The sequence below is a fragment of the Balaenoptera physalus genome (assembly GCF_965194825.1).
Source record: "Balaenoptera physalus genome assembly, chromosome: 20".
NCBI classification, from domain to species: Eukaryota; Metazoa; Chordata; class Mammalia; order Artiodactyla; family Balaenopteridae; genus Balaenoptera; species Balaenoptera physalus.
In genome coordinates, this window is record NC_138901.1 from 1,401,888 (window position 1) to 1,425,184 (window position 23,297).

The 23,297-nt window shown below is 57.0% G+C and overlaps 1 protein-coding gene across 8 annotated transcripts in view; it reads left to right on the plus strand.

The window, feature by feature from the left end:
* Positions 1 to 13,422: 13,422 nt before the first annotated feature.
* AXIN2 (axin 2) overlaps positions 13,423 to 23,297 on the plus strand; it is a 30,459-nt gene continuing 20,584 nt past the window's right edge. For 3 of the 8 annotated variants that reach the window (XM_082441902.1, XM_082441901.1, XM_082441900.1), the window contains exons 1-2: positions 15,338 to 15,558; positions 16,310 to 17,244. In XM_082441902.1, the coding sequence (XP_082298028.1) occupies positions 16,430 to 17,244 (815 nt within the window). In that variant the 5' untranslated portion in view covers positions 15,338 to 15,558; positions 16,310 to 16,429. Of the gene's footprint in view, positions 13,760 to 14,046; positions 14,393 to 15,009; positions 15,151 to 15,337; positions 15,559 to 16,309; positions 17,245 to 23,297 lie in introns of those variants that run through there. The other 5 variants (XM_082441896.1, XM_082441895.1, XM_082441898.1 and 2 more) reach the window with 5 other exon arrangements.

Here is a 23,297-nt window from a genome sequence, read left to right on the forward strand (position 1 = left end):
GTCCAGTGGTTAGGGCTCCGCGCCTCCACTGCAGGTGGCACGGGTTCGATCCCTGGTCGGGGAACTAAGATCCCACAAGCCACGCAGCATGGCCAAAAATATAAAAAAAATAAAGTTAGGGAGGGTTAGTGGTGGGCGCCAGGGGATTCCCTCACCCTCCCCAATCACACGTTCAGTGGGTGAGAACACGTGGCCGACTGGACAAGGAATAAAGTCCTCTCAGCTTGGTGGGTCCCATCCTTCAGACGGCAACGCCGGGCAGATGCCTTCAGATATTCAGGCCCGTGAGCCCTGGCTCCTGTCACTCAGAGAACGGGAAGCTGGACCAGGGTTTTTACGAAAACGCCCCTCTGCTAAAGGGCGCCGGCCACAGCTGGCAGAGGCCCACACACCGTCCCCAGGGAGGTTCATGCGGCAGCTGCTTCCAGCCTGGGCGCGGCCACGGCCCCAAAGGGCACCTAAACAAGTGGGGCTGCATCTTCCCAGACCGCGGCTCCCACCCCCCGAAGTCCCTGCCTCCTCAGCAGAGCCCACCTCTCAGGGAGCTGGGCGACCTCGAACTGCTGACTTAGCCCCTCTGGGCTTTCAGCTGTGCTGGGCTGGCGGCAGCCCCGTGCACCTTGCAGAAGGGTTGGGGGATGGAGGGACCGACGCAGAGGCTGGTCCTCCCACACGCTGTGTCCCCACCCGGCCCCCCCGCTGCTCACCACTGAGCGGGTGACCTTCGTGAGGAGTCTGGAACCCTCTGGGCTGGATGGCTGCTCAGGCTGTGATCTGGGCAGCCACATGGCCCCGTGACGGGAGGGCCCCTGCTGGGTTTAATGTCTACTGTCACCATCTTGAAATTCCTAGTAACGGTCGGACAGGGACTGAAGTTGTGTCTTTACTGCGGCAGGTCCCGCTACATAATCTTCTGTGAAATAGGCTGATAAGGGCGGTGGTTAGGCGAGGGCTCAGTGCGGTGAGCCGCCCGCAGGGGCCTGGCTGCCGGGAGGTGCCGCCTCTCCTCTGCCATCTCTTCCTGGTGTCACCTGCCGCTTGCCCTGGGCAGGATGCTCGCTCCCGTTCTTTCCGGTGCCCGCGGAGGGCGTCCCCTCCTTGATCTTCTCTATCTCCGTGGACTCCGAACCAAGGGTTCAAATATCTAGGGCACAGGGACCCAGACGTAGCATTCACAGCCGTCTCCTCGGAGCCCTTGAAGCCCTTATCAGAAAGGAAACTGCTAACGACTCCGTCTCCGCTTTATGGCCGCTGGCTCTCTTTATGGCCCTTTTACTGCCCCAGCCCCAAGGGTTCAGACGGTGCCGCTCTTTGTGGGGGAAGATGGCGCCAAGGAGGGAGCCTCCCCACCTTCCCTTAGGGGACGGGGACGGGGACAGGCCTTGGATTCCCTGGGGCCGGGCAGGGTCTGGCTGTGGACGCCTGGCGAGGCCCCACGGTGGCACTTGCTGGACTGAGGGTGGTCACCCTGCCCGCGTCTCCAGGGCCGGCCTCCTGGGCCTCACGTACCCCCGAGCAGGAAAGTTAACACTCCCGGCGCTAGCATCGCTCCGCTGTCTCCGCGCCCGCCACTGTGGCAGGCGCTTTGGGCCTATTCTCTTGATCCTCATAACATCCTGGGCCTATCAGGTGCCAGCACTGAAAAGTGGCAAAGAAACCAGAAAGGACAGCTTGAAAATTAGGTCATGAACGACCCTTACCAAGTAGTTATTTGTCCTTAGCTCCATTTTATGGATGGGAAAATGAAGGCCTCAAAAAGATATATAAATAGGTAGGTAGGTAGATAGATAGATGATTGATAGGTAGATAGATAGATAGATAGATGTTAGATGATAGATAGATAGACGATAGATAGATGATAGAAGATAGATAGATGATAGATACATAGATAGATGATAGATAGATGATAGATGATAGATACATAGATAGATGATAGATACATAGATAGATGTTAGATGATAGATGATGGATAGATAGATAGATGTTAGATGATAGATGATAGATGATAGATACATGGATAGATGATAGATAGACAGATGTTAGATGATAGATAGATAGATAGATGTTAGATGATAGATGATGGATAGATAGATAGATGTTAGATGATCGATGATAGATAGATAGGGCTTATTCAAGGTCACACCTCTATGGTGGTGGGGTCAGGATTTGAAACTTGATTTATCTTCCTGACTCCTGAGTCCAAAATGTGCTGTTCGTTAATTCCCCTGGTCCTTCCTTCATTCCACTGTGTTGGATTCGGGAGAAATGGAACGCCTGGTCCTGGCAGCTTTGGGAGCTCCGTGTCGGTCAGGTTGTCCTGACGAGCACCTCTGGACAGATCTAGCACTTTGTATGTGTGAGACAACAGCCCAGCACAGGCCGCGTGGTGAAGTGTGGGAAAAAATACTTCTGTGATGGGGGGACCGTGGCTTCTTGCCTCCGTGTGTCCCCCTTTGTCCCCATCTCTTCCCAGCCTTGGGTGCCCCTGGGTAAGGCCCACCTCAAAGAGTATATTTATAGGGGAAACACCTTCTAAACTGGGTGTTGGAATTTTAGGGGGGGCTAAGAAATAGCACCCCTCTCCCCTGCCCCAGGGCACAGCGGAGGGAGAGCAGACACAAGGGTCAGGCGGATGGAGGTGAAGCGTCCGCAGGTGCCCAGCAGGGACCAGCGACAGGGCTCCCCAGGGCCAGGTCCCCGTCAGGCACGCTCGCCACTTGGCACTGGGCTGGAGAGACAACCTCGAACCTTCCCGTCGGGCCTGTCCTCGAGAGAATGGGGTGACGGGGGCACTCTGCAGGTCCACCCCGAAGAGGGAGGGGCAGAGCTGGAGAGCCCCATCATCTTCTGGGACCAGGGCCCCCCCCCATGGAAACTAGAGGAATAAGCAAGGCAAGCATGCCCCCCTGCAGGGCGTACGGCCAGGACGCAGCCCCCCAGCTGACCAGCAGAGGACGGAGCTCGCCTGTGTCCACAAGGGTGGCTGGAAGACGTGGTCAGCGAGGAGGCCTCCCAGCGCCTCCGTCCCGAAGTCTTTGAGCTCTGTTCACAGACGTGGGCAAGGCCACGCGTGGAAAACCCAGAACTGTCCCCCTTGCCCTCCCCCGCCCCTGCACGTCCCTCCAGAGTCAGGAAAACAGGGAATCCCCGTGCTGGGCCCACGGCACCCGGTAAGGTCACCCAGCCGCTGTCCCTAGAGAGGGAACTGGAATCTGACAACTGCTGGCCGGGGGTCACCGCAGGGCAGCCAGACATCCCTCCAGGGCCTCCCTCCCACCTCCCTTCCGTCCAAGGGGCAGCAGTAGACGCCCGCCACGCAGGGCGCTGGGCTGGCTTCAAAGACGGCGGGAGATGCAGGTGGGCTTGCGTACCCGCTTTGGTGTCTGTGAGCGAGGCTCTGCCCAGAGGCCTCTGGGAAACCGAGGGCCAGGAGCCTCCGGGACGCGTAGACCAGGCACCTGTAGCAGGAGGAGAGCACAGAGGGCCGGAGAGGAGCGGGGGCTCCCTCCTGAACCCCGTCATGCTCCGCCTACCCCGCCTCACCAGACCCACCGCAACGCCAAGATGCCACCCCAGCCGCGCCCCAGAGGCACTCGAGGCCTTGGGCGGGTGAGACCTGCCCGCATCCCACCGGCTGCACCAGCGGCAGGACGCGCACCCCGGCAGGAAGCGTGACACGTCGGGGGCCACCGAGATGCTCACCGCGAGGGTTCTCGTGAGGCAGGCCTTTTTGCCAATGCAGAAAATGAAGGAGGCTGGAATCTCCACCGAAAAGGTTCCATGACACACAGCATTCCGCAGGAGTTTAACCTCGATCATTAAAAAATCGTCAAAACGGAGAGCAGCAGCAGGCTGAGGCGGGCACCTGCTGCCAAGTGTGCGAAGCTCTGCGAAGGCGCTGTGTGCAGGTGGTCCCCGGGCTCCCCTGACCTCACCCCGTGGGGCCCACCTTCCTGCCCTTGGGAGGAGCAGCAAGAATCGTAACACATCAACACACGGCAGAGCCGCGGGCACTGATGCCCTGCAAGGCCGCGCAAAGAATGATGGACCGTTTTCAAGCGCCAGGAAGTCACACGGGCGCCGCAGTAAGAGGTCAGCTGGCTGCAGCCCCGAGCCGCATCCCCGGGAAGATGAGATGTGTCCGCCGGCCTTGGGAAACCATCTGCGCCAGGAAGCGGAGCGCGTACATCTTTCAGAAGCTACATTTGCCAGCTAGAATGTGTCCGCGCAAACGCCACCTTACCTGTGCCAGGATTTTAGTCCCATTTTAGAGTTAAGGGAAGAGAGTCTCAAACAGCCCCAAAGACTTGCAGGCCGTCCTGGTCGGGGAGCCGGGCCCGGCCCAGGCTGCCCTCCCCAGCCCCCCATAGGACTAATTCTCAGCCGGGGCTCAGTGTCCCCGACCGGGGCTCTCACCACCTCACTGTATCGCCTCACTTAACCCTCATGACTGGGACTTCTGTTCCTCTCATTTCATGCTTGGGGAAACTGAGGCACGGGGACGCGACAGCTCTCCGGTGGGGGGGAGCTGAGGACTTTCACAGCCTCCGTGTTGACCTCTGAGCCACACTCTCCTGGCTCATAGTGACACTTCAGGATTAAAGAAAACCCCCCTCCCCGGGGCCCAGGAGGCCAGGCTGCCCACCTTGCTCTTGCTTTCTACGGGTTTCCAGAAAAGGGCAACATCCTCCTGCCTGGGGCCTGTGCGGGTCCCGCTCCAGCTGTCCCAGCTCCAGCCACCCCTGGGCTGCAGTTCACTAACTCCGGGGAAGATTCTGGGGTCTGGGCTCTTCCTCCCCCCACCCCCCACCCCCACCCCCGGCTTCGCCTCCCAAGGCGATCAGAGCCCCATCTTGTGCCCCTGGTTTCTCCTGCCTGGCGCCTGCACAAAAAATATCGACACAGCTGTTGGGTTATGAAGTCTCCCTCCGCTTCCTAACGCCCCCAGACAGGCCGCTCAGGGCGGGCACCACGGCCTCCCTCCCTTCCACTCTGGGGCCTTGGTGCCCAGGGGTGGACGCCCGCCTTCCTCTTCCCGTCCTAGATCCTGAGAGCAGGCCCGGCTTCTGGGGCAGCCCAAGGGCACGCAGGACCTCCATTGTCTTGTAGAGTTTAAGGTTGACACCTTTTCACAGGGAAATCCAGAGTCCGGACGCCCTGGGGCGGGCGGGAGCGGGGGGAGGGGCATGGCCCAGGTCGGGGCCGCAGAGGTCAGAGCTCAGGGTGGGGGGCTGGGGAGGGCCAGGTTGGTTGCAGAAAAGCCAAGTTTGGGTGAAGCAGCTGCCCGACCTACACGAAGCTGCTGGCTGCCTAGGAAAAGCCCAAGTGGACAAAGCCCTGGCGGCCACCCCTCCCCCTGCCCGCCCTGGTGGCAGAGCTCGCCCTTGCCAGTTTCACGGTCTTGGCCTCTGGAAGCCTTCCTGAAGCTGGGGGCTCCCTCGGGGGGCCGAGCATCCACCAGGAAGACCCTGACACACCCCTCCCGTCCCCCCCCATCTCCACTCAGCAGGCAGCCGTCTCACACCTGCCCGAACACCTGGCCCACTGTTCTCAGGTCTTCTCTGAGCTTGGAATAGAGATGGGGGGAGGGACGGAGCCCCTCACTGTCTCCCTATGGGTGACCATATTTTCTGGCCCCCAGATCAAGCCACCAGGTCTTGATCGTTTTCTTTTTTGTTGTTTTAGATTTTTGAAACTTTTAATTTATATTTTGGTCTTACAAATGATCATTTTAAAATTGACTCTTCTGTAAGAGGTCTTGATCATTTTCTGATTTGTGAATTAATGGATTCATGTGAAAAGTTTTGATCTTGAAAAAACAAATTCAGTTCTGGCCCAACTCTTCAGACAAGGAAGATTGGGAGCAAGATTCCACCAACTTCAACAGAAGACTGAGGCCAGGAGACCAATCTTGTAGCTGATAATATCTATTCCCCTCCCCCTGGACTGAGTATTTCTTTTTTGCAGAATTGAATTTTTTTTTTCAAGAAGATCAAATATTCCACTTAATTTTTCCCTAACATTTTCTAAGTGTTGGGGTGATTCCTCGAGATTATCAAGACGGATTGCCCAGTTTTAATCGTTACTGTATCTTGTTCTGTGCTCAAGTTATTGGGGAAAGTGGTTATCAAGAGAACATTAGTAACAGGAGTGAAGTTCAATTCACACATTTTAATTTATGTTTCGGATACTAATGTTTTTGCTAAGAAGCCATATCTAATATGCAGATAATTTCTCCTTGTCTGTTCAGGGGACCTACTCCTCACGGTACCCCATCATTAAGATGATCATCAAAGAACAAAAAAAGACTTCTCCAAAGTAGTTCTGGGCTACGCCATTCAGGAATTGCCCCTCACCCCCATCTAAGTTCATCGACAGGAATTCTGAGAATTACTCTATAAAGATCGTCATCATTCAGAGAATTAGCCCCAAGTCCCTGCTACTTTTGGCACCGTTTTTAATCCCAAAGATATTCTCATAAGCATCTCTCTTCGAGGTTCCCATCACTCCAGAGGGAAGATTCGTTTCCCTCTTCTAAATTCGAATGTGATCACTAACCAGTAACGTTCATGTTTACCTTCTAGACCAATAAGTTCTGTGTCTCCATTTAGGGGAGAACATTCTTGGGAAAATGTGACAGCAAAGTAAATGTTTCTGAGTGTGGTCAAATGTCACTATCCCATAACCCACTAAAATCTCAAAACGATTTTGGTGCTCATTTCATAAACTGCTTGGAGAAATTTGATATATTTCTTATAGAAACTTCCAGTGACCTTTGAAGAACTTCAAACACGTTATAATTATGGCCAATTCATGCTGGTCACCGCCCCCCGTCAATGTGCTGTTATGTAATGAGGTGCAAAGAAGATTCCCGTTGCCTGTGTGCATTGCAACTCGGTTCTCAGCATCAGCAACGTTGACTGACAGGGCAAGAGTCTTATCAGCGGGTCTGTTGTTGCCATTCCCCTTCGCAAAGGACGCATCTCAGTCTGTGGGTCCAGGATCTGGGCATGGCTTGGCTGGCTGCCTCTGGCTCGAGGTGTCCCACGGAGTTACGGGCCAGCCACCAATTGGGCTTCCAGGCATCTCCAGGCTTGGCTGGGCAGGAATCCTCTTCCAAGATCACTAGGTTGGTCGGTAGCAGGCCTCGTCTCCATTCCACAGGGCTGCCTTATAATCCTAAAAAAGTACCCGAGACAGAAGTCCTAGTCTTTTCATAACCTAATCTCAGAAGGGACATCCTGTCACGTCTGCCATATTCTATTTGTTGGAAGGGAGTCCGTAAGTCCCACTTGAAGGACTCGGAGGGAAGGAATTACACAGGGCATGAAGGCCAAGACGCAGGGGTCATCGGGGGCCACCTTAGAGGCTGCCGACCACAGCTGTCCTTGACGCAGCGACTAAAGGCCTGACTCTGACCGGGGCACTTCCGAGACCCGGCTCCAGCGCCCAGGCTGGCATCCGCGCTGCTCGGCCCGTGCACGTGTTTCACCAGTTGTTCAGTATGTCACAGGTCGCCTCTGTCCACAGTGCAGTTCAACCGTTTATTAAGTCCCGACCTTGTGCCAGGGGCTGGGGTGCAGGTGTCATAAAACACAGCCCCTTCGTCCTGGAGTTCGTGGTTGAGTGGTGGAGCCAGAAGCACGACAACCTGTGTCCCGCTGAGAGGTGCAGCCCGAGGACCGGGGACGCGGGAAGAGATGCTCCCGGTCTGGGCAGGAGTCGGGCGAGGCGTGAAGAAGCCAGAGAGGGTGGCCGGGTGGCCAGGGGACTCTTGAGCGTAAAGGCGCAGAGGAAGGGAAACGGGCGCTCCGTGTGGGGCGCTCTCGGTGGACATGGGGGGCAGCAGGAGACTGAGCTGGAGCTCAGCCCGGCCGACCGCCCCAAGCGCCACACTCAGAGCTCTGGGCCTCGTCCTGAAGGTCCTGTGCAGCCAGGGGAGGATCTGGAGCCAGGAAGGCCGCAGGGAGTGCAGAGCGCTGTCTGTGGTAGCATAACCACATAAGGCGGCCCTGGGACCGGGGGCTGTAAACTGCAGGCGGGGAGGACGGTTAGAACATTCCATCTTCCTGACAGGAGATGAGAAGGGTCAGAGCGGAGTGGTGGTTGCAGGTATGGGGAGAGGGTGGTGCTTTTAGGCGATTTTTAGGAGGCAGAATGATCGGGGCTGGGCGCTGGATGGGGGTGCATGGGGCAGAAGGAGTCTGGACGCAGCCCGGGTTGCTCGCTGAAGCAGCAGAGATGCTGGGGCACTGCCTGACGGAGGACGCCTGGCTTCCACGAGGCACAAAGGAAGTTCCGTTTGTTTTAAGAGCCTTAAATTCGAGAACCTGTGGCCGGCAGTCCACAGCGGGCAGGATGAAGATGGCTCATGAAAGAGGTGGAGCTAGAGGGCCGGGAGGTCCGGGTCTCGGGAGAGCGGGGCTTGGAGCCGTGGATGGGGACAGAAGACTGGCCCAGAAAACACCTTAGGTGGCAGGACCCGAGGAGGCAGGAGAGGGAGTCGGTCCTTGGTAGAGGGTCCTGCCCGAGAAGCGAGAGGGACTTGAGAAGTAGGAGAGCTGCAGGTAAGCCAAGCCATATACACAGATCCAGATGGGCCCACGTGACTCCACGTGGGACGCCTTTTACCTGGCTGCCGATGGTTTTCGCGGGTGCAGGAGACCGTGAGGGGGAGGGAGTGTAGACGCGAGTGTAGACGCCTCTTGAAGGATGCCTGCCAGCCACCTTCTACTACCAGTGCTTTAATGCCAGGGGGGCAGGGGATGAGGATCTCGCTAGAGCATCGGCGCAGACCTGACGGAGGGAAGAGTCCCCAGGGAGCGAAGTCCAGACCCTTGCCAGGTGTTCTGGGGCAGCCTGGGACCCTGCCAAGCGTCCTGGGCCACCGTGGCCCATCCTTTGAGCCGGGGAGGCACTCCGTAGCTGGCAGAGATGCGGAGAGCAAGTCAAGAAACACCGATGTGAAAGAATAAAGGAACCGATTTCAAGCCTGGCACAACTTCACTTTCCAGAAGTTGTTTAAAAGGAGCAGGACGAAACCTCAGGAGCAGAGAACAAAAATGTCTATGGAGAGAGCTTAGGAACACAGACCTATTTATTTGCAAAGTTTCACATGTTGCCAGTTGGAGTGCTGACTTCAGGGATTTTTTTTTTTTTTTCCTATCTATCTTTTACTTCCTTTTCTGAAAATAACCTTTGTGTGCGTGTGCATCTTCTTGACACTTTGGAGAAGATAAGTTCATAAATCAGAACCTCTTTCTGGATTTGTTTGAATACTGATGGTCTCTTCTTGTTCCACGCTCAGACCAACTCCTGAAAGTCAAACTCCACGATGATTCCTGGTGGGACACGAAAGATGCCAGCAGTTTGTAGCTCCATTTATAATAAATATTAAAAGCACTTGAAGGTAAATCAGATTAAGAGGTTTTAAATTATTGTTTTGCTTAACTGTGTTTTAAATTGAACAGACCGAAGATGATCATTTTTATTAAAAATATGCTTCCCCCCCAATGCTGCTAGGGATGGGATTTCCTAAGGAAACCTCACTTTTTCGATTGTGGCTTCAAAATCTCCACCTTGACATTCCCACTCCTCCCCCACCCCTCTCCAAATGGGAGGAAGTAGGGAGAGGGTGGCAGGAAGCTGAACCCGTCTTTTCCTGTTCTTTTCCTCCTCCCAGACTCTGTAAAAGCCAATTCTCCCTTAGGTGCACCAACCCCACTGAGATGCACTTGGAAACATCTGTCACCATTAAAGACTTGGTGGAACCCCCCAGGAGCCGGCTGAAGGGAGCCCACTTCTGGGGGTCGAGGCCGTTCATTGGTAGGAGCTGAATGACATACGCTTCCGCGGAATTTCCAGCTCAAGCCCTGTGACGATGCTTTTAGGAAAGCATCCCAAGTTATTATTATTATTCTTTAAAGTAGCAACCTTCCTTTATTTAACTCACTTGAGGATATTTGATTACCTTCATAATTGTAATCATTAAGATGGCTGATGACTTTTTTCGCCTTTTTTTGTTGTCATTTAACTTGGTGATTTACTTTTTTTAATTTTATTGGAGTATAGTTGATTTACAATGTTGTGTTAGCTAAATTCTATTTATCAGCCCTGCCATGGAAGCCAAAGACTCAAGATGCTCAGGACCCCGTCTTAGACAGCCCTGCCTTGGGTCTCCTCACCATAGTATGGGGGGAAAGAGGATGGAGCGGGAGTCAGGACCCTCGGAGGTTCTAGCTCAGCTGGGAAATGGGCCAAGAAACCTTGGGAAAATCTCCTCACCTCCTCTTTGCCTAATTTTCCTCATCTCTTAAATGACGGGTTGGGTTAGATGACATGTTAAGGGCTCCCCTGGCTGGAAGATGCTGATATTTTGGGGAGTACTGGATGGGATGCCTTTGAGAGCCGGCAGACAGCACAGCCCCCAGTGCCACCCGGCTCCGCTCCTCTCCCCTGGGAAGTCAGCGGGTGGGGGGGGAGGGGGTGTCACCTCTGCAGGACCTCCCTGCTCAGCTTCCAGGCCTCCGGCCCAGAGTGTGACTCCTATCTGGAGGGCATCTTTGCTGCGGAGATGGGAGTTTCTTCCCGGAACAGCTAACAGGCTATTGAGGAAATGGGGTGCCTGCACAGGAATCACTGCCATGTTCTGAGCACCTGCGATGCGTCAAGCATCCTGCTGGGCGTTTACCTCGCAGCAGCCTCTTGAGGGGTGTTCCCTGCACTTCACAGGTAAACACACGGGGCAGGGCCTCAGAGCGGTTAGGTGACTTGCAGTCTCTAGAAAGGTTGCCTGAGTGTCTCTCCACCCCGCTCCCCAAACAAAGCTACCTTGTCTAAGGTGCCACTTTTCCAAAGAAATAAAAGACAAAGTCACGGAGTCTTAAAGAGTGATGTCCTGGGTCCGAGCTCCTCTGAAGTCGCAGCTGGTGTGACTTCCCCACCGGAGGGGTTTTTGTCAGGCTCACTAAAGATTGGAGATCTGGCCAGATGCCTCTCAGGGAGCCCTGAGTTTTCTGGGATTCTAGGATTTCAGCCCAGTACATAATTGCAGAAAAGAATTACTCTCTGCTTTATTAAACTTGTCTGCACTTAGGCCAAGTGGGCTGTTGATCCCCGGTAGGGTTTGTCTTTAAAGGAGGCGGGAGCGAGCATGTGCAGAAATCCATCACCTTGCTTTCCAGTTTCCAGGCAACCGCGCAGGATTACAACAAGTCACATGACCTTGCGGCTGCCAGGAAGAAGGGGAAAATGGAAAACTGTGCTATCTTGAGAAAGGGGCCGGGTATAAGCACAGGACTTTGGATTCTCCTCCAGAAACGTTATCAACAAGTAGTCGGAGACCCGGAGGCTTGAGAGGGCCCCACTGCTGGGTGGGAAATGTACCACCAGGGGACAGGCGAGGGGTAAGCTGGGGGGAGGGGAGTCACTGGCCCAAGGTGACCGAGCACCTGTTCTGGAAACCAAGCTCTCCGAAGGGTTATTACTGAGAGGACCAAACTGAAGTCAGCCTTGCTCCTGTGGCGCTATCTTCATCCGCCCTTCTTGTCGCTACAGCCCTGGGCTAACGAGGCAGCAGAAGGCGAGCCCTTGGGTTACAGCCGAGCCTGTGATGGTTAGAGCTGGCTGGGGTGGGGGGTGGGGTGGCAGTGGAGGGGAGGAAAACCACCCATGAAGACCAGCTTCTCACTTCCTTTTTGAAAGCCTCCTCTTTCTGATCATTGTTTATTTTGATTTTGGATGTTTGGAGTTTGCAACCTCCCCTCCCTCACATTGCGTGCGCGCCCGTGTGTGCGCATGCGCACACACACGTGCTGTTGCTGTTTACATTGCAGACGCTTTTATGGCAATTCATCCCCTTCTGTATACACTTTTGGCCCTAGGATCACACCCTCTGTGGCTGAAAGACTCCTGGGAACCACAGGGACGGCTTTGCTCCTGGCTCTCCCGGGTCACCCACGGGGGCGGGTGTGCAGCACTCTGAAAGGCCGGGCTGTTGGAGGGAGCTGACCTCAAGTGGACTGGCTTCCAGTTTCCTTGCACCCAGCAGCTGTCCCAAGGCAGGGCTGAGTCATCTGGCCACACCCGCTCACTGGCCTTCCCGGTTTGCCCCAGGGTGGCCATGTGTTTCATAGCCTGGACCACTGGCTTTATGCCAGCCTGGCCACCCGGGAAGGTGAGCCCAAGGAGGAGAGCGTGGTCTTGGGGAGGGAGATGCCACCCCCCACGGTGCCCAGGAGCTGGCAAGTCTGGCAGCGTGGCTTTCCAGAGCTCTGGTCCCTTGTCACAGCCGGGAGGGCATCTTCCCTGCTGCTTGTCGTGTTCCAGCAGGCCACGGGTGGTGCAGCCTCTTCCTCTTTTCCTATGGAAACCTAAACGGACAGAGAAACACATTTCTTGCATGTTTTAAAGTCCTAAAGGCCTAATGAAGGTTCGAGGCACCTCTGCATTGAACAGGGTTTGTCGTCCATTCAGTTCACTAGGGAAGTAAATAAAGAAAAAGTGAGTAGAGTTGAAAGCCACAGCTCTGAGTATGCCAAGCTCTTCCTCTCACCTCTGGGACAAATTTGGGCTCCACCTTTATGTTTTTTAAGAGGAGGAAAAATCAATTATTAGCTCATCATATGAGAGATCATTCTATAGCAACAGACAAGTAAATAATGTTCTGGGTTTGTGGTATGTTTTCTTATTACTTTAAGTGAGAAGGTTGTACCTCCTAAACATTTTTGGATGGATGTTGGGAAGGATTCAAAGGTGACACTGGGGTGAGGAGTTTTCAATACATTAAAACTGAGAGTCGATGGGGAAAGAAGACATCCCATGTCTAATACGTAACGTATGGGAGGATGGGGGGATGCTTCCAAGAGAGTGTTGCCTATACAGTTGATACAGAAAGAGGGTCGATGTACGATGTACGTGCTGGGAGAGTCCTGACGGCCAGGTTGGGAATTTGGGGTTAAATCTTCAGGAAATTGAGGCTCGCTTCCCAGCGAGGTGTCAGGGCCCCTCTCCAGCACTCAGGCCCCTGCTGGCAGAGTCACACCCCCATCTTCACACATCCACAAACTACTCACTTTGACCCTAACTCACACTAACTCACACTCAGAGGCAGGAGCGCACAAGCACGCCCGTGCCTTCTGCGTCCAGGTCCGCGTCCCTCCTGTGACACTTGGCCATCCCATCCCGGGACTAGCCACTCCTTTGACAAGCTCCTCCAAGCCCAAATTCCCAGGGAAACTTGAACAGAGGTAGAAAAGTGTTCGATGATAGAAGAAAACAAAACAAAAAAACTGCCTGCTTGCAGTTCTTGCGTTGGCCAGGATGCCACAATAAACTGTTGCTTTCCCGAGCTGAGAAGGACGAGGCAGGCCGGGGAAGGAAGCCAGAGCAAAAAGGCCAGAGCACTTGAGAGGCGGAATCAGAACTCAGGCCGGGAGCGCCCGGGTGGCCTCGGGGGCCTGGCGGGGGGCGGGGGGCGGGGGCGGGCTGGGCCGGGCCGGGGCGGGCGCGGGGCGCTGTCCCTTTAAGGCGGGAGGCGCGGGCCGGCCGAGCGCGGCAGTGATTGGCGCGGCGGGATCACTGGCGGCCCGGGCCCGGCCCGGGGGAGTCGGCTGGAGCCGGCTGCGCTTTGATAAGGTCCTGGCAACTCGGTAACCACCCGAGGGCCGGGAAATAAAAATAACCCCTCGCAGTCATGGATCGCCGGGCCGCCGGGCGTCCGAGGCGCCCGTCTCCCCCGGCGAAAGCTGTGCTGTAAAAGGTGGGGGCGGAGGCGCGGCCCCGGCCGAGCCGCTTCCGAGCCGGGCCCCCCCGGGCCGGGGGCGAGGTCGCGCCCAGCCGCGTCGCGGGCGCAGGGCGCGGGAGGGGGTCCGGCCCGGCCGAGAGGCGGCCGGGAGGGCGGCCGCGAGCCGGACGGCCCCGGAGAGGGGCGGCGGGGGCCCCGGGGGCGGCCCGGAGCGCGGCGGGCGCGTACCTCCCTTTCAGGACCGTGCGCCGGCTCGCGCCTTTGAAGTGCACAGTGAAATCCACGGCGCAGTTTTTGTTGGAAGCGCCCGGAGGACGTTGGGTGCCCGGAGTGGCTGCTGGAAGCGGGGCCCGTGTCGAAAGCCGGGCCGGGCGGGGGCCGGAGGGGCCGAGGGCGGCCGCGGCGGGGGCGAGGCCCACTCGGATCTTCCGCAGAAAGAGGGGCGGCGGGGCGCGCCTCTGCCCCCTCCTTCGCCGCCGGGTTCCCCGCACTCCCTCCCCGGCCGTGCGACTCCCCCATGTTCCCCGACGCCGGGACCGGCCCGGGGGGGCCCGGGGCCGTGGCGGCGAGCCGATCCGGGGGCCGGGGCCGAGGCCCTGCCCGGGGCGCCCGCGAGGTCTGGGCGCGGAGCGCGCGCGCGGACCCCTGGTGAGTGCGAGGCCGAGGCGGCGGGCGGCCCGCGCGCTTTGATGTGCCGGGCGGCCCTTTGAAGTGGGCAGGCCGGCTATTTCGGGGCGCGCTCCGGGCGGGCGCGGAGAGGGGCGGCGGGCGCGGCGCCCGGCGCTCCGGGGGGCTCGGCCGGGGTGGCGGGGGCCCGGCGGAGAGACTTGTGCGAGTGGCGGCCGCGGCGGGGGCGGAGCGGGGCCAGATCCCCCTCCCCCGGGGGCGCCGCGCCGGGGCGGTGCTGGATGGGAGTCTGGGTGCGAGTGTGCGCCGGAGTGCCTTTGGGAGGTGGGATGAAAGGGTGGCGGCGCCCCCCGCCCCCTCCCCTCCCCTCCCCCCGCCCCCTCCCGCCTCTCTCTCCTCCCCTCCTCTCCTCCCCTCCAGTCCTCCCCTCCCAGCCCCGGTCCGCGCAGAGGGGCCCCGAGCGCCGGCCGAGGCTCAGTCTGCGCGCCCGAGCGGCCCGAGCCCGGGGCGCCCGCGTCCCCCGCGTGTCTCCTGCCGCCCGGCCCCGCGCCCCCGGCCGCCCCGGCCCCTCGTGCGGAGAGGCCGAGCCTCCGCGCGTCGCCATTGCTGGACCGGCTGCCGCTTTCCGCGCTTCTCCTGCGGGCGCCTCCGACCCGGGCTCGGGGGCTGCGAGCGCCCACCGGGGCTCTGGACGCGTCGGGGTGGATTGGGGTCGGGGGGCGGGCCGGGGGGGCTCGGCGGAGATGAGAGCCGGGCCTCGGGCCGCCTTGGTCTTCCAGGTAACGGGGCCGCCCCACCTCCCCTCCGCCCGGGGAACGCGGCGCTACCGGCGGCCTGAGGCCCCGCACGGGGGCCACGCGCGCCCACCCGGAGCCCAGGGTTCCCGTCCCCGGTTCGGGGTCGCGCCCCCCGCCCCGCCGGCCCGCCCCTGCCCTCTCCCGAGTTTGATCCTCCCCTTGCTGGGGAAAGCGGCTGGTTTACTGGTTAGATAAGACTTTTTGCTTTTGGGAAAAAGAGGCTTGAGGTCAGCCGAGTCTGGGATTCCTGGCACAGGCAGTGGTAGCGTGAGACGGTTTCTGATCCGGTTTTGTAGGGTTTGCGGCTCCAGGAGGCGGGGGGCGCGGGGGCGACGGGTCGTGAGGCTTCTCTGCTCCCTGGCAAAGTTGGAAGATCAAAGCCTTGTCTGAGTGAGTGGATTTCTGGTTTGGGGGAGCCCGGAAGACCGAGGTGTAGACTGAGCCGGATTCTTGGCGGGAGGCGGGGGCGCAGCGAACGCTTCCATCTGGGTTGCGGGGCGGGGGCTGCAGCCGGGAGTCCGGGCTCCCGTTCCGCCCTGTGCTGGGCGGGCTTTCCTCCTCGGTCGAGGCTCTTCTGAATTTTTAAGGAGTGGGAAGGGGGGGCGCAGGGGGAAGGGGTGGGTGGGAGGAATGGGAACCAGATGCCGGGGACGGGCGCGTTTGGAGCTCGAGTTATCTGTGCGGAGAGCCGAGTGGGGAAATTTACCGAAATTGGTTTCACCTGCACACAGCCCAGCGGTGCGGGGTGCGCGTCTTTGGAGTGGATGCTGTCGGGGCGAGGGGAGGGCAGGGGAGGGGAGGGCCGCCCTGCGTGCGCCCGGGTCGGTGGGTTTTTGGAAGCTGGTGTCTTCCACCTCCCGAGCCCTCCGCCCCACCTCCCCCCTTCCCCGCGCCCCTTCCCCGCCCCTTCCCCCTCCCCCCTCCCCCCCAAGCGTGCAGGGAGCTCAGATTTCGCCTTTGAAAAAGCAGCGTCTGATACTTTAGATGAGCACCTCGCAGATAGCTGGGTTGCTTGATTTGAATTTGAGGAGTTGAAAAGCCTGTTTACTTTCTTGCTTTGATGTTGGGTAGATCTGGTTTTGATTATATCAATACCCTTTTCTCTCCCTCTACCTCCCCCCTCCCTTCCTTTTCTTCCCAGAAAGGAGGCTCGGATGAGTCCCTGCTGACTTGAGAGAGAAAGAGAGACCACGCTGATTGCTGAGAGGAACTGGAAGGAGAAAAAAAAATTCCTCAACTCAGCGGGAAGAACTCACTCGCCATGAGCAGCGCTGTGTTGGTGCCTCGCCTCCCAGACCCCAGCAGCAGCTTCCGCGAGGATGCCCCGCGGCCCCCAGTGCCGGGCGAAGAAGGAGAGACCCCAACGTGCCAGCCCGGGGTGGGAAAGGGCCCGGTCGCCAAACCCCTGCCTGTCTCCTCCAATGCCAGGCGGAATGAGGACGGGTTGGGGGAGCCGGAGGGGCGGGCGTCTCCGGATTCCCCTCTGACCAGGTGGACCAAGTCCCTGCACTCCTTGCTGGGTGACCAAGACGGTGCTTATCTCTTCCGGACTTTCCTGGAGAGGGAGAAATGCGTGGATACCTTAGACTTCTGGTTTGCCTGCAATGGATTCAGGCAGATGAACCTGAAGGATGCCAAAACTTTACGAGTAGCCAAAGCGATCTACAAAAGGTACATCGAGAACAACAGCATTGTCTCCAAGCAGCTGAAACCTGCCACCAAGACCTACATCAGAGATGGCATCAAGAAGCAGCAGATCGATTCTGTCATGTTTGACCAGGCGCAGACTGAGATCCAGGCGGTGATGGAGGACAATGCCTACCAGATGTTTCTGACTTCTGATATATACCTCGAATACGTGAGGAGTGGGGGTGAAAACCCAGCCTGCGTGAGCAGCGGGGGGCTGGGGAGCCTGAAGCTCGTGTGTGGCTACCTCCCCACGCTGAACGAGGAAGAGGAGTGGACGTGCGCCGACTTCAAGTGCAAACTCTCCCCCACCGTGGTTGGCTTGTCCAGCAAAACTCTGAGGGCTACAGTCAGTGTGAGGTCCACAGAAACTGTCGAGAATGGATACAGGTGAGCCTTTGGTGGAGGGTGAGGGGCTGGGGGAGCTTGGAGGATGAGATGGCCTTTGCAGATGTTTTGAGTTAAGTAGGGTGGATGGCCGGATGCATGTGCTGCGGAGGCTGACAAAGGCCTGTCTTGAGCTCGGACCGCTGGCCACGAACCCTTCGATCTTGCGTTTTGCTGTTGAAAGGGACGGGAAGGCGATGCACACACGGCTAAATACCTGTAGTTTTCCAGTGCTGACTTCACACAGTGGCAGGCAGTGTGCGTTAATGCGGGTTACTTACTATCCTGGGCCAGTCTTGGGGTGGGGTGGTGGAGAGAGGACAGCAGCTTTTGATGCCGCTGACTCACCAGCTACCAGGCACCGGTTTGGGAGGGTCGTTCACAGCTAAGCAATAGGGAGTAGGATGAACGTGGCCAGGGAGGCACCTGGGTTGTGGCGGAGCCCCAGGAAATACCGTGTGTGCCCACTGACCGTGGGGATAAGTGGGATCTATTGAGCTTTAAGTTCAGATAAGAGCCAGCAATTGGCCTAACAGCTGAGCTTGCGGTTCTCTTTGTGGAATGAGATATTAACCCTGCAAGAAACCCTCCTAAGGAGGGGAGGCCCTGTGACTTTCCCGAATGCAGGACCCTTAGCTTTGGAGTCTGCTGATACATTATGCTGGGTTTCCAGTGCTTGCGGCCCGAGGATCAGACCCCGGTTGATTATTGCGTTGCTTGGTGCTGATGGAGAAGAGGTCTTGGCCGGAGAGGACTGGAGAAGAGAAGAGTACCTTCTCTTTCGAGGCTTCAAAGACAAATAGTTCTTTATAGAATGGCCAAGTCTCAAGGTTCTTGACCTTTGGAGGCAACTTCAGACCTCCTGTTAGAATGAGTTTTTCTGTCTCTTTCTCGCTGTCCCCTTCCAAATATCCAGAAAGAGAATGAGCCTCTCAATCCCGGGTTGTGGCGGACAGCGTGCAGGGGAGGGGCTGGCCGGGAGCTGCTTACCTCGCTGCCCATTGTGACCTGCTCCGTGGGTTCGGAAAGGCAGACGCGATCTGGCGGCTGTCTCTCTGGAGGTTACCCTCCCTCTGTAGGGTCCGAGGCAGGAGGAGGGGCAGAGGAGCGGGGTCTGAGCCTGGAAGCCTGTGATCTCGGGGTGGCCCTGCAGGGAGGGAAGGATTGTGCTGGGTCCACCAGGGGGCGCTCCTGCAGCCTCGGGAGCCAGGCGTCTGCGCGCAGACATCTGGTCTACACCTTAAGTGGGAACGGATTGGCTTTTGCGAGGGAGCCAAGGATCACGTGAGCGGAGTTGTTTCAGCATCTTTAAGCTTACGGCTTCAGGCTGTTCTGGAGGAGGATACTGGCTCTGGCTTCTGTGGCTGGCAGTCACGGCCACCTGCCACCCCTGCCCTGTTCTGTTAGGTGGACGTTTGGGTAAACCTTGCTGGCCTCCGTGCCCTCCAGCTTGGCAGCGGTCGCCAGGGCTACTTAAGGCCTGTGGTCAGGCAGCTTCTCCCGGAGCCTTCAGACAGTGGGGCTTCTGTGTCCCCCAGTGTCAGGGCCCAGAGCACCACCTTTGTAAACAGCGCCCTGCGTGGTTTTGGAGCGAGACAGGCTCCCCAGGTGGGACCCTGCTGCGACCCCTCCCCTTCGTGGGCGGGCAGTGGGACCCAGCCTTGGCGCGCCCCTCCCCCTTCCACAGCCCCCAGCTGGGATGCTTCTAGGACTCGGCTTTATGGGGTGACTCTCCGGAGCGTTGGGGACCCTGGATGCAGGGCCTGGGGTGCTTTGTGTGTCAGCGCTCGGCTTTTGGCTGGGAACCGTGGGTGTTCATGTACAAATGACACCTTTCGTTGGCCTCTGGGGTTTCCATACTAGATTCGTGTGTGTGTTTTCTCCCACTGTTGGGATGAGACGACATATCTTACCTGGACCGCACATGTCTTACCTGGGCATCGTCAGAAAGAAATTAAGACACACCCTGATAATTCTTTTAACATGCAAGGTATTCAAGGGTGCCTGAGGTGTGTTATTAGGAGCTGCCCCGAGGTATTCAGAGGCCTGAGCTGCAGCCCGGACCGCCTCTTACCACCTGGGTGGAAGTCTTTCTGAAGCCCGTGTGCCCTCTGTAAAGTGAGTGGACAACCCTCCCTTCAGTTTATGTCACAGGTTGCTATAATATTAGGACCAAAATAATAAACAGGAAAGCCCGTTGTGAAGGGAAATGTCTGAACAGACGTAAAGCATTATAATTGGCTTGACTTAACAGCGCTCACCACCGGCTGTGTGAGAAGGGCCAACCAGGTTCGGGTCCCACCTTCAGAGAGTGAGCCTTGGGTTCTAGCACGTGTTCACTGTGAAGTTGAAGCATGTCCCCTCCCCACGCCTCAACTTTCTCTGCCTGCTGAACTTGAGCCTGCGTTCGCAGCTGGTTCTGGGATGTGGGATGTGGGATGGTCCCTAAGTCAAGTCGGCCTCCCCGCCACTTGTCAGGCCAGGTGCCCGGCCTGTGGACGGCCTGATAAGTCAGTCCAGTGAATGAAGCAGGAAACCTGAATCCTGCCCAGGGGTCGGTCCCTTTCACCAGCTGTTGGGGAGCAGTCTCGGCAGCTGGATGCCAAGGGCATGGCTGGTCGTTAAGCCCTTTGATTTCCTTGAGCGCCTAGAGGAGCCTCGTTTTTAATGACTTGTTTGTGTCCTTACTGACGTGGTGTCAGGTTTCACGTAAAGAGTTGGAGCCTAAGAGCAGGCATGGTCCTCAGAGGGAGGGGCTCTGGTTGGTGAGCGGTCCAGTAGGAGGCCTGGGCTTCTGATGGTCCCTGTAAATAACCCAGAGCCAGGGCGAGGCACACAGGCTACACGCAGACACACACACAGACAACACACACACAGACACACACAGGCCACACACACACAGGGACTACAGACACAGACACAGACACACAGACTACACACACACACTACACCCAGACACACACACAGATAACACACACACAGACACACACAGACACACACACAGACTACACACAGACACAGACTATACACAGAGTACACACAGACATAGACTACACACAGACGCACATACAGACACACACACGCTACACACAGACACACACACAGACTACACACAGACACAGACTATACACAGAGTACACACAGACATAGACTACACACAGACGCACACACAGACACACACAGACTACACACACACACACAGGGACTACAGACACAGACACACAGACTACACCCAGACACACACACAGACACAGGCTACACACGGACACACACAGACTACAGACACACAGGGACCACAGACACACAGACTACACACACGGACACACACGGACACACACACACAGGGACTACAGACACAGACACACAGACTACACACACAGACTATACCCAGACACACACACAGGCTACACACACACAGGGACTACAGACACAGGCACCCAGACTACACCCAGACACACCCAGACACACACACACAGACACAGGCTACAGACGGACACACACACAGACTACACACAGACACACAGAGTATACACACAGACTACACACAGATGCACACACAGACACACACAGGCTACACACGGACACACACACAGAGACTACACACAGACTACACACAGACATAGACTACACCCAGACACACACACAGACAACACACACACAAACACACAGGCTACACACGGACACACACATACACAGACTACACAGACACATTGCACACAGACTACAGACACACACACAGACACATACACAGACTACACAGACACAGGCTACACACACACACACAGACTACACAAGACACACACACAGACTATACACAGACACACACAGATTACACACACATGTACACACACAGACTACACACATACACAGAGTACACAAAGACACACACAACACCTGGAGCGTGGAGGCGTGTGCAGAGGGGCTGTGGAGTTCGGAGCCGGGGTCGGGATGCCCTCCTTGCCCTGCCCTTGCGGTCTCCCCTGTCTCTCACTGGACCCTCTGCTCTGGCCTCACGTGAAGCCAGGGGCCCCAGCAGGTGGCCCTCTGCCGGCTCCCCGCGCTTCCCGTCCCCCCAGAGCGCGCTCGCTGATGGGGCCGGTTTATGCGAAGCCACTGGCATCAAGCTTGGCCTCCATCATCAAAGAAAATGACGTGAGAGGAAAGCTGTGCTGGAAGCGGCGGGCCACAGCGAGCGGATAGAGGCTCTGAGGAGGGCGCTTTGCTAGGACACGCTTGTCGAAGTTTGCCTGCTCTCACAGGGGTGTGGCCTGATGCCATCTGCGTGCCCGGCCTCTCTCGCTCCAGGCCCCCAGCCTCACCTTAGAAGACGCTTGTGGGAGGGAGCGAGCATCGCCTTCTGGGCAGTGACTTTGTGAGTAAAGTGTCAGAGGGCTTTGGAAAAGAAGAGCACACAGCCTTAGAAGCCAATACTTTTTAAGTTGCATTGTTTTGAGAGGGGACCCAGAAGGGGGTCACAAAGGTCACGTCTATTGTGCTCTCTGTATGGGCTTTGCCCTGGTGTCTGGGGAGCAGGCGGGGGCCTGCAGCATCTCATCGAGATAAGAGATAAGAATGGTGGTGGGGGGAGAGGAGGAGCCGACATTTCCCTTCCCTTAAGGTCCCAGGAGCCTCTGCTACCTGACAGCTGAAAGCCCTTTGCATATTGAAATTGCAAACCAGGTCTGTGGATGGATGCCCAGTGCAAAATCTGTACATAGGCCTTTACTCTCCAGAGGAATTTAAAACCCTTGCAGCAACTGGGAGCACAACAGTCCTGAAGAAATACTCAAAGCATCTGGGTACAATTACTGTAGTGTGGTTGAGTTTCTTCCCTTCTTTTTTTTTTTTCTTTTTTTTTTTTTTTTAAAGCGATCACAAGAAAGCAGCTCTAATTCATTTTCTTGAAATTACGTGATGATTTTGACGAAGTTCTGAGTTCTTAAAAAATTGAGTCTCTGTCTCTCCCCACAGGCCTGCCACCTTCCTCTGCCTTGTCTTGTTATGATGGTAGGAAAATCCCAATACTTTATTGCAGGCAACTGAGCTAAGAGCAATATATTCCATTTTTAATTACTGGTCACACAGTAGCCCTCTATTTTGGAAGGGAGGGAGGTGAGTTTATTTTGGGACCCGTGTGTCTGACCGGGAGCACAGAACTCTGTCCACACGTGGGATTTGAGCGAGGTGCCTTTTTCTGCTGGGGAGGGAGGGGTTTCTGTTGAGTCATTTTCTCCCTGTAGAGGCTGAGTTACAACCCTCACACTTGGGGCACTGTTAATGTGTTAATACCACAAAGATAGCAACACTGAAGGGATGGAAAGAGTGTGTGAAGGCTGTTTAAGGCCATGTTGGCTCTTTTGATCTCTATGCTATGCCTCTTAGGCGAAAACACCCCTCAGCAATCCGCTCGGTCCTAGGTCCTTAAAGAAGGAGAGTGGGCAAAGCTTTGAGCTTCTGCCACGAGCCCCACGCTGCCTGCAGCTGGGGAGACCCAGATGGGGAACACAGACCTGTCCCTGCCCTCGTGGAGCTTGTTGTCTCGTACACGGGACAGGCCTTCACCGTGGAAACGCACTGACGATATGTAATTGTCATGATCAGTGCCACCCAAGAAGTCTTGCTTTTGTCGGCGGGTGGTTTTTTGGAGCGTTCCTATGCCACCCCCGTAAACAGTGCCCTCGTTGGGCCTTTCGGAGAACATACGGACCCCGTGCAGGTGGCCGTGTTTGAACTGCACGTTGTTTTAGTGGAGCCCTGTGTCCACGGAGGCTGTGACACCTGGGGTCACCCAGCTGGCCGGGAGCCAAGCTGGCCCCAGCCCTCGGCTTCTTGATTTCTGTGTTACTTGGTTCCTGAAGCCCATCAGCTTCTCCATCCTGCTTTGAGGCAGCAGCCTGTTTAGGCAGCTGTGGGCTTTGGGCCATTTTAAAGCCTTGGGCGACCCCGTGACCTGCCCTCACCCGCTCCTTGGGTCTGCCCTGGCCATGGAGAAGTGATTTCTTCTTTCTGGCTCGTAAGCCGTTTCCTCTTGTTCCACCTTCAGTGGCAGTACCACC